The 10,354-nt window shown below is 37.6% G+C and overlaps 3 protein-coding genes across 3 annotated transcripts; all 3 read right to left on the bottom strand.

Moving 5' to 3' along the window:
- Positions 1-444: 444 nt before the first annotated feature.
- LOC116025751 (vesicle transport protein GOT1-like) lies at positions 445-2,918 on the bottom strand. Its single transcript, XM_031267082.1, has 7 exons — positions 2,770-2,918; positions 2,515-2,583; positions 1,801-1,892; positions 1,608-1,688; positions 1,353-1,450; positions 1,168-1,249; positions 445-786 (listed from the first exon to the last, which is right to left on the bottom strand). The coding sequence occupies exons 2-7, from the start codon at positions 2,543-2,545 to the stop codon at positions 748-750; spliced, it is 423 nt and encodes a 140-aa protein (XP_031122942.1). The 5' UTR covers positions 2,546-2,583; positions 2,770-2,918; the 3' UTR covers positions 445-747.
- A 1,149-nt stretch (positions 2,919-4,067) lies between these two features.
- LOC116026105 (feruloyl CoA ortho-hydroxylase F6H1-3-like) lies at positions 4,068-5,844 on the bottom strand. Its single transcript, XM_031267555.1, has 2 exons — positions 5,289-5,844; positions 4,068-4,778 (listed from the first exon to the last, which is right to left on the bottom strand). Exons 1-2 carry the CDS (start codon positions 5,783-5,785, stop codon positions 4,205-4,207), a joined length of 1,071 nt encoding a protein of 356 aa, XP_031123415.1. The 5' UTR covers positions 5,786-5,844; the 3' UTR covers positions 4,068-4,204.
- A 2,109-nt stretch (positions 5,845-7,953) lies between these two features.
- On the bottom strand, positions 7,954-10,053 carry LOC116026336 (feruloyl CoA ortho-hydroxylase F6H1-3-like). Its single transcript, XM_031267821.1, has 2 exons — positions 9,496-10,053; positions 7,954-8,697 (listed from the first exon to the last, which is right to left on the bottom strand). The coding sequence occupies exons 1-2, from the start codon at positions 9,990-9,992 to the stop codon at positions 8,124-8,126; spliced, it is 1,071 nt and encodes a 356-aa protein (XP_031123681.1). The 5' UTR covers positions 9,993-10,053; the 3' UTR covers positions 7,954-8,123.
- Between the last annotated feature and the right edge of the window lie 301 nt (positions 10,054-10,354).

Below are 10,354 nucleotides of genomic sequence, written 5' to 3'. Positions count from 1 at the left end.
ACAATCCGTTTAAATTCTCACTTGAACCGATTACAGTCCGTTTAAATTCTCACTTGAACCGAGTAGGAAGTTCACGCTTAATCGTATCATACTTAATAATCTAATCTTTAGGAAAATTCGAACTGTATAAGCATCCTTTAACATTTTACGGTTCGTGACCGGTACGTAGATCGCAGCTTGTTAATAACTAGTCTCACTTATAAAAATCCTTCTAAAGTACCGAGAGATCATCTCATAAATATTATAGCCTAAAAAATATTTTTCGAACCCTAACTTTGTCAGAAAAACCGAGGGGTTACAGGTTATTTCATCAATGCCAATTTGCCACATCATTTTCTTTCATAATATTGTCAATGCAAATCCTCCCAAGTCCTAAACTAGCAAAAGCAAGCATATTAGAGTATGAAATAATTCTGAGTAGTGTCGTATAGCTCGCTCTTTCAATTGTTACCAGCAAACACCAAAAGACTATTTACTATTTAGCACGGATAAACCCCAAATCTGATACAAATAATTCTTGATGCAAAGAAGGATTACAAGTCAATCAAAAAATGGCTTATATCAACTATGAATCTAAAGGTGAGGCACTAAAATAGCCCGTGTGCCTATATTATCATCTAACAAGACTATTACTGTCATCAATCATCATACTGTTGAGTGGAACACTTCAACACTGTATTTCACAATCCTTAGTCCTTACACTGAACCAAACACTTTGAGGCTGCACTTCACAATCCTTTAAAGTTATTATACTGGTACTCGCTTTCCCCGGTAACGATCAAAGAACTGCATAAAGGAACAAGCAATGCATTAGAGATCTGGATCTTGTTCGAGACTTTAGAGCCATCAAAATATTTGTAGCGATCATAATATGTTCAACGTCATATAAAGCAAATAGATCAAGTACAGATTCATGTTTTGAAAATGCATGCCATCTGACATATTCTTATTATTAAATATAATTAGTAAATAATATTTTAGTTCAAATCATTATTACATATAATTAGTTCAACTTCATGGCTAAGAGAGAGAGAGAGAAAAAAAAAAAAAAAAAAAAAAAAAAAAAAACTAGACTGAGTGCAACAAGATGATCATGAAGCAGAACAATCAATTGGACACTATCAATTCAGAAATACTTCAACAAATGCAATAATAGATGTGACATACCGATCTGACAAAAGGCTGCTGAAAGAGCCAACCAACAATAGGAATCTTTTGCAGGAAAACTGCCAATGTTGGCCAGAACCCACTGTGAAAAATATTTGGTGAGCAACCTACTAGCATGACTCAATCAAGAAACAAAAAAAAGCAAGAAGGCACTGAACATTCAAGAGAAGAAACATCCTACTAACCTGAAAAGTACAACAAAGCCATAAGCCTCAAGAATCATCCCTATTATAGGCCATCCAATGACAACCAAGAAAAAGCCAGCACCAAACGACATTGTTCCCTATGCAATGATTAAAACAAGACCAACTGGTAAATGATATGCATTCCATATAATACAAAGGCACACAAATCATCAATATGAGAGGGATACATGGAAGCATAGAGGGAAAGCAGGAAGCAAGAAAGTCAGGGGCTTATCACAAGAAATAAGCAGAAACCTTATAGTTGCTACGTTTCATGAAGAACTGCATGGATGGCTTCAGACCAATCGTTATGGCAACCCCTGATACGAAGAGGATCTGGTTCAGTAAAAAGACGGCACGTTAATGGCTGGCATGTGGATATAAATGTAAGGAACTCGAGAAATTACACAAACTGACAAACAAATGAGATAATAGCAAGGAAACTTACATTTCCCATGGCAATTAGCCCTTTGTCAAAGAAGAAAATGATTCCAATGAATGAAAATAACACTCCGAATCCTGTCAAGCCTAGCCCAATCTCTGTTTCATTGAAGCATGAAAAGTTTCTTAGGAAACAAAGAATTTCAAAAGCAAATCTTTGTTCTATTCATTTCATCTTCTAAAATTCTAACCAAATAAAAATATTTTAAATGCAACTCACAATGAAATTCCTCTAGAATTTCAATAATCATAACAAAAAATTAGTCACCTCAAGTCTTCAACAAATTAAATCAAGCATACAACATAGGCTTTCGCCTATCAAGTGGAGGGCTGTCTCATTTTATTTTTGCTAAAGCTAGAAGCCTTGCATTTCATGCTTATCAAAAGCTACACACATCATCCAATTTTCCATGCTAGACATATAATTTAAACATCATCTATACACAATTTAGATATTCATTTCCCTAAAATCTTCTCCAGCCTCACTAAGTACTTCCTTCCCAAAATAAAAGGCTTCAAATAATCATAACCAAAGTTTCATTATGTACAATATAATTGGGAAAGCAGTAAGCCTAACCAAAACTTTCCTCTACATTCCGAGTCAATATCAGGCTATCAAAAATTCAACTCACCAAATTATCCAGTTCATACAACACGATTAGTTCAAGCAGATAAATCCGAGAGCAAAGCAATGCAAAGCAAACAGAAGCAATGGACTTACTTTTTCGATCGTTCATCTCAAACGAAACCATTTTCGCGGATTCAGATTACCGTCAAACCGTAGACAAACCTACAGCACCAAACACAACACTTGGAGGATCAAAATTGAGCTATAGAGAACACCTAGACACGAAATCAAGCAAGTCGAGCTAGGGTTTCGAAACGGAACAAAGATCTGTTTCGATACTATTCCAATCCGACGAGTAAATTAAGAGATTCAATCGTAAATATACATGCAGAGAAACAGAGAGCGAACCTGCTATGCTGCTGTAGTGATGGCGGAGCTTATTGGCGAAGCTCGGAGTGGGGATTTGTATGGTGGTTATGGCGGATTACGGGATTTCGGCTTAGATACGAAGCAAGAGACCGGTATTGGCGTAGTGACGTTTATTCACAGCTCAGCTTTTAACTAATTTCTCACGCGAAATTAACTAAGCTAAGAAACTATAAGTTATAAGCTAGCTATACTTTTCTACTAAGTTCATTGCTAAAAAAATCTAAACTTAAATATACATTAATCTTTTTTTTTTTAATTATAGTATAATAGTTTTAAGGAAAGAGGGTTAAATAAACATATAAGCATTACCTAAAGTTAATTAGGTCTCTAAATTTTTTTAAAATACAATTACATCTTTTAACATGTTATATTGAATTAATGAAATCTAAGAACCGATAATGACCTGCTATTAACAATTCATTTCGATTCCGACATCATTTCCGACAAAAATCTGGCAACTAACGACGGCTGAACAGTTGCCAGTTGTCATCTACCAAAGAAGTCAAACAGTTCACCATCGCCAGTCGACCAACTGGTCACCTTGTTAATTTTTATTTTTGGGGATTAATGGAACGGTGAATTCTTTGGTAGTTTTTTCTTTTGTAATGTTAAAATTTGTGTGGGCCTCATCTTTAAGGAAAAAGATGTGCAAACACCGCCTGAGACGCATTGCCAGCCTACCAATGGCTAGTGCATGCGCCAACTAAGTGCATGAAACTTTTTCTTTTTTAATTTCCTTTTTCTCACATTTTCCTCTCTCTCTTCTCTCTTACTTGAACTGTCAAAAACTTAAAAAAAGAAAAAAAAATACTAATGAGATTGCTCTTTAACTGCTTAAGTTGTCCATATATAACTTACTCGAAATCAATAAACTTGCCTAATAAATATCTAGTAAAAACTAGGAGTTGTGTAATATTACTCACATATTAATTAGAGTAAATTGCACTTTTGGTCCTCTGACTATAGCACCTCTATTAATTTCAACACTTGACTTTTAAAAGTAACGAATTGATCCTTTAACTATGCTTTTTTTAACGAATTTGGTCCTTCCGGCCAAATCAGGCCGGAAAATTGTAACCCCTTTCCGATTAGGTCAATCTATATTGTAAAAAGGGGAAAATCAAAATCAAAATATTATTTCCCAAATCTGTAATCGGAAAGGTGTTACAATTTTCCGGCCTAATTTGGCCGGAAGGACCAAATTCGTTAAAAAAAAAAAGCATAGTTAAAGGATCAATTCGTTACTTTTAAAAGTCAAGTGTTGAAATTAATAGAGGTACTATAGTCAAAAGACCAAAAGTGCAATTTACTCAATTAATTATTTCACTTTATGCCATATTATACTTGATTTGCCTGCCAGATACCACAGAATCTTCTGCAAACAAAAGCAAGAAGACACTATATACAGCATTGTTTATATCTTTGCAAATTCAATTGTCTCCTTTCCATCGTGAGCCTTCCCGAAGAAATGCCTCAAGTAATCAGAATACACAACCTCCTTGTAAAGCGGCTTCTCCCCGCTCGCCAGCACCTCCGGCAGCGGCCCCACGCGGCATTCCGGGTCGGGGGTGACGAAGATCGGCACCGAGATTCTGTCGCTGCCGCCGTTAGCGCTGACGCGGTGCTCGGCGCTCTTGTAGCGGCCGTTGCTGAGGATCTGGAGCGCGTCGCCGATGTTGATGACGAGAGCGCCGTGGACGGGGGGGACGTGGACCCAGGTTTGGGAGTGGATCTTGCGGACGTGGAGGCCGCCGATTTGGTCCTGGAGGAGGACGGTTATGGTGGAGATGTCGGAGTGGCGGCCCACGCCGACGGCGAGTTCGGGGTTGGGGCATTTGGGGTAGTAGTTGAAGTTTATCCTCTTGGACCCCATCAAAAGTGGTTCCTTGGATTCCTCCAACTTGTGTATGTTCAGTCCTCTCATTAGCATTTCCAGAAGGTTCTTGATCATGGCGTTGCACTGCTTCATGTACTCTATTGCTTCATGCCTAATAACCAAGAAGATATATGAGGATTGGTGCTAGCGATAGGGTTTGATTAGTTGATATAGCTTAGTTGATACTAAAAAAATTGTTTGGTAAATTAGTTATTAAGCTGTTAGTTTAATATAATTAAAGGGAAAAGATAAAATAAGCCCCTAAACATTATTGAAAAGTTAATTAGGCCTCTAAACTTTAAAAAATGATCATTTATTGTTCAGCGAAAATCCAGCAACCATCGTCGATTGCCATACTCTGGCGGAAGGCGACCAAATGGTTGCCTTTCTCCGTGGTCGCCTTCTACCAGAGGATTTGGTCGCCTTCCATATGTCGACCGACGGATTTTTCTCTAAACATTAAATGACATGCAATTTTGCAGGTCATTTATCGATTTTTGAACTTCTTCATAACAATTTAACATGTTAAAGTGTTTAATTGCACTAATTGATTTCCAGGTAACATTTTGGGGCTTATTTGATACTACATTAAAATATGGAATATATTTGAATAGAGAAAGACCTGCAAGCTGGGGGCCACAAAGCCGCAGCTTCATCATCGGAAACGTAGAAGAGGCTAAGATAATCTTTCCACTCCAAAGTCTTCTCCGACTCCGGGCTAAAGCTGGTTCCGTACCGAACATTCTCCGACGGCGAGTTCGCCTTGGAGTACTTCCTCTTCTCCTCCACCGGCAACCTGAAGAACCGGTAAGTTGCAGCCTTAAGACTCTCCAGCAGCTCCACCGGCACGCCGTGGTTGATGATCTGGAAGAACCCCCACTCCTCCGCCGCCTTGCAGACGGCCCGGGCCACCGCCGGGTCGTCCCAGTTGGAAACGTCGATGGTCGGAATGGAGTCGTCGGAAACTATGGCGTTCGCCGCTATGCGCTCTTTGGGCGGCTGGATGTACTGACGTGGCAGCGCCTTGATGCCCATTTCCGACAAACCCTTCACTCCACGGCCCTCGTTCACGACGAAATCCACGACGGATTCTGAGTCTGACAGAGCTGTCGGAGCCATGGTTTTACGAGGTTGATTCGATCGGACACACAAACAAAAGGTGACGAAAGTAGAGTTGATGGTTGGTTTATTCCTCCTACGTAGTATCATTTTACAGCAATATTTATAGATTAGTTTGGGTTACTTAGTCAAATTCTGGTCAAATACTTATTCAGTAAAAAAAATATAAAATGGAAATTAACTAATGTCTATTAATTGATAATATTATTTCTATATTCACGTACACGTATTAACGTAATAACATAATACCGTGTAGAAAATACATATTAGTCTATACTTCTATACTATATATAAAATAAAATCTTCATATTTCATTTCCCGCCTAAACTTTTATAGTCAATTAATTAAATATTTTATTGGTCAAATAATTAATAAAGCTTATTTGGTAAGAAAAATATAAAGAAATTAACTAATATCTATTAATTGTTAATATTATTTCTATATTGACGTATTCATGTAATAACATAATACCGTGTTGAAAAGACATATTAATTTATATCTATACTATATATAAAAGTAAAATCTCCCTATTTCATTTTCGAACCCAAACTTTTTTTGTCAATTAATTAAATATTTTATTGGTCAAATAATTAATAAGGCTTCTTTGGTAAGAAAAATGTAAAATAGAAATTAACAAATATCTATTAATTGTGTAATATTATTTCTATATTCACATATTAACGTAATAACATAATACCATGTAGGAAAGACATATTAATTAGTTAATAACATAATAGCATAATTGGTATTATTTTGTATCGTATTCAATTTTATAATATAATAGCATAATTGCTAATTCTGCATTTTTTTTACGTTTTTATAATCCCGTGTAGAAAAGACATATTAATTAGGTAATAACATAATAGCATAAATGGTAATATTATGTATGGGATAAATGGTAATATTATGTAAACAATACAAGTAACATATATTTTAAGAAAAGTTTAAATACAATGAGATAGAGAGTGTAATAATAAGTACATTAAATGACATAACTTTATTTGTTCGTAATGAAACGGAACAATAAATATAGAATATGTCGGCAGAATTAGGCAATGTTGCAGCAGCCATAATTAGGCAAATATCAACAATTGACAAAGAATTAGGCAAGTCAAAAGAGTTAGACATGGAGTTAGGCACCTACCAAAATATTTATTATTTGGTCCCTAAACTTTGGACTAACTACAAAATGACCCCTATTCCTCAACTATAAATAGGGAGGTCATTTACCATTCTTGTCATCCCAAAATCTCATCCCAAATCATTCTATTCTTCCCTCATATACTAGAGATATTAGAGAGTTTGTTGAGTGTATTTCTCCTTCCTAGCAAGAGAGAATTATCATTGTTTTCTCCTTGTTAGTTAGAGAGTGGTTCTTCTACCCTTGCCCGTGGTTTTTACCCTAATTTGTTTAGGGGTTTTCCACGTAAAATCTGTGCCTCATTTATTTTTCTTTCTCAAATTATTGTTGCAATCTGATCTATCCCACTTCCGCGGGCGCAACAGAATATATTTATTTTAAAATGGTGTCTATTAAAAATATCAATAAATAAAATACGATGTCATAGTTGTATGTATCTGCAATCTTTTACTAATTAAGCAACTAAAAATGTAAATGAAATTTGTATTTAAAAAAAACTTTATTATAGTTCTATTTCAATGCACTCATGGCTTTTGTTTTTTCTTTCGCAGAAGAAATGTAGGGTCAGATAAGGCGGCAAAATTATGTAATACGCCAAATTGTTGTTTCTTTGTTGCTCCAAGGACTAATATTCATTACTCGTGAAAGAAATGTTCAGTTATGTTGAGACATGTCACATGTTGATGACTAGTGGCTACTCTGGTATATGCATGGAGTGACATAAATTTTTATATTTAAACAAAAATCCAATATACCTTTCTCCAAATCAAACAACAAAATTTTCTACTGATCGAGTTGCAAGCTCTCGTTCACAATTTTACTATAAGTTAATGTGATTGAGTTAGGAAATTTAGGTAACCTTTCATGTCTATGTTGGAATTTGTAACGTAATTAGTGCGAAATATGACACTTTTTCGATCGTATGTCTAGTTTATTCATATTGAAAGTCAAACTTATAACATTATACTTATTAAGTCAATCATTTGACTAATTGGATTGGAGCCGTCCTATGTCCCATGTAGACTTGTAGTAATCAACCTTTTGTAAATATTATTGGTGGGACTAATGTATACCTAGGAAAAAAAAACGAAAATATATTTAATTATTTCACTTTATGCCATAGCATTTTTCTTGATTTTTCAAACAATCTTCTGCAAAGAGAAGCAAGAAGATACTATATTATATGCATTGCTTATATTATATCTTTGCAAATTCAATTGTCTCCTTCCCATCGTGACCCTTCCCGAAGAAATGCCTCAAGTAATCAGAATACACGAGCTCCTTGTAAATCGGCTTCTCTCCGCCGGCCAGAACCTCCGGCAGGGGCCCCACGCGGCAGTTCGGGTCGGGGGTGACGAAGATCGGCACCGAGATTCTGTCGCTGCTGCCGTTAGCGCTGACCCGGTGCTCGGCGCTCTTGTAGCGGCCGTTGCTGAGGATTTGGAGAGCGTCGCCAATGTTGATGACGAGGGCGCCGTGGACGGGGGGGACGTGGACCCAGGTTTGGGAGTGGAGCTTGCGGACGTGGAGGCCGCCGATTTGGTCCTGGAGGAGGACGGTTATGGTGGAGATGTCGGAGTGGCGGCCCACGCCGACGGCGAGTTCGGGGTTCGGGCATTTTGGGTAGTAGTTGAAGTTTATCCTCTTGGACCCCATCAAAAGTGGTTCCTTGGATTCCTCCAACTTGTGTATGTTCAGTCCTCTCATTAGCATCTCCAGAAGGTTCTTGATCATGGCGTTGCACTGCTTCATGTACTCTATTGCTTCATGCCTAAAAACCACAGAAATTGGGTGAGTAAATGTGAAGAAATACTGCCAAAACCTTGTGGTCTACTGCACACTTCCATATGGAAGAGGGTGGATTCGAGCCTCAGAAGATATTAACTCTTTCTACTTCAGTAGGTTAAAGAAAGTAGTTATGAACAGATACTACATTGTTTGGTTATCATACTACATTGTTTGGTTACCCAAAAATAAAGTGGACTAAAATATCAACAAAACTTTGATTTCTGTCTACCCAAAAGTGTATAATTTAGCAGATATATTATGGTTATAAGTCAAATCCAGGAATTTAAATATCACCAAAACTGACATAGGAATATAATGCTGCGTTTAGACCTACTGATCCAAGTCAAAAACCATCTATCAATCATAACTATAACCAACAAAAGAGAAGTAGTAAAAGTACAGAATAGTCAAATATAGACAGTACATCCTCAGTGAGTTTCAACCTAAACCAATCTTTCTCTTGTTTTTCTCCTGTCTCCACTATATATTCTCCTTCCATCAAAACTAAACAGTTAATATCTAATTTTGTGTGACCAAACAAATCTTTGATTTACAATAGCATTATAACCCTAACTGTCAAAAGATCATAAGGTAATTAATAAATCAGTCTAAGTTAACTGTGTTAAGCCAGAACCAAAAAGACAGTTCTTAAGTGAAATTAAACTTGAAACTTGATTGTTACACAATTAACTTGGTCGGATTATGACCCAGAAAACCTTCATGCACGAATTTATGGAGTATATTAAAATATAGAATAGATTTGGATAGAGAAAGATCAGACCTGCAAGCTGGGGGCCACAAAGCCGCAGCTTCATCGTCGGAAACATAGAAGAGACTAAGATAATCTTTCCACTCCAAAGTCTTCTCCGACTCCGGGCTAAAGCTGGTACCGTACCGGACATTCTCCGACGGCGAGTTGGCCTTGGAGTACTTCCTCTTCTCCTCCACCGGCAACCTGAAGAACCGGTAAGTCGCGGCCTTCAGACTCTCCAGCAGCTCCACCGGCACGCCGTGGTTGATGATCTGGAAGAACCCCCACTCCTCCGCCGCCTCGCAGACGGCCCGGGCCACCGCCGGGTCGTCCCAGTTGGAAACGTCGATGGTCGGAATGGAGTCGTCGGAAACTATGGCGTTCGCCGCTATGCGTTCTTTGGGCGGCTGGATGTACTGACGTGGCAGCGCCTTGATTCCCATGTCCGACAATCCCTTCACTCCTCGGCCCTCGTTCACCACGAAATCCACCACGGATTCTGATCCTGACAGGGCCGCCGGAGCCATGGCTTTACGAGGTTAATTTTAAGAAAAGGGGAAGGGAGATATGAGTTTGTTAATTGTATCTATCGTTTTGCAGCGTATTTATAGATTAGTTTGGAGTACTTAAGTCAAATATTCACATTAATTTGGCAGTTCTTATATCGTGGACCGCGGTCCCCAAAACGACGTCGTTTTGATTAATGAAACAGACGGAAGAATTCGCGCCACTCACTTTCTTTTCATATATACTGCACTTTCTTTTCATATATACTACACTTTCTTTTCATATATACTGCACTTTCTTTTCAACACAACTGCAGTTCCTTTCAACACAACTGCAGTTACTTTTTGATATAACTATAGTTTCATTCGATAATATACAACTG

The sequence above is a fragment of the Ipomoea triloba genome, chromosome 7 (genome assembly GCF_003576645.1).
Source record: "Ipomoea triloba cultivar NCNSP0323 chromosome 7, ASM357664v1".
Taxonomy (NCBI): Eukaryota; Viridiplantae; Streptophyta; class Magnoliopsida; order Solanales; family Convolvulaceae; genus Ipomoea; species Ipomoea triloba.
Note: the sequence above shows the minus strand (reverse complement) of the source record. Positions and strands in the feature narration are given on the sequence as shown.

Bases quoted from the DNA above. Each gene is read 5' to 3' on its own strand.
- LOC116025751 (XM_031267082.1), bottom strand. From the start codon at position 2,545: ATGGTTTCGTTTGAGATGAACGATCGAAAAA. The intron at 1,689-1,800 runs GTAAGTTTCCTT...TTACTGAACCAG, and splicing joins GGCTAATTGCCATGGGAAAT to ATCCTCTTCGTATCAGGGGT. The intron at 1,250-1,352 runs GTTAGTAGGATG...TATTTTTCACAG, and splicing joins GGCTTTGTTGTACTTTTCAG to TGGGTTCTGGCCAACATTGG.
- LOC116026105 (XM_031267555.1), bottom strand. From the start codon at position 5,785: ATGGCTCCGACAGCTCTGTCAGACTCAGAATCCGTCGTGGATTTCGTC. The intron at 4,779-5,288 runs GTCTTTCTCTAT...CTTGGTTATTAG, and splicing joins TTGTGGCCCCCAGCTTGCAG to GCATGAAGCAATAGAGTACA.
- LOC116026336 (XM_031267821.1), bottom strand. From the start codon at position 9,992: ATGGCTCCGGCGGCCCTGTCAGGATCAGAATCCGTGGTGGATTTCGTG. The intron at 8,698-9,495 runs GTCTGATCTTTC...TGTGGTTTTTAG, and splicing joins TTGTGGCCCCCAGCTTGCAG to GCATGAAGCAATAGAGTACA.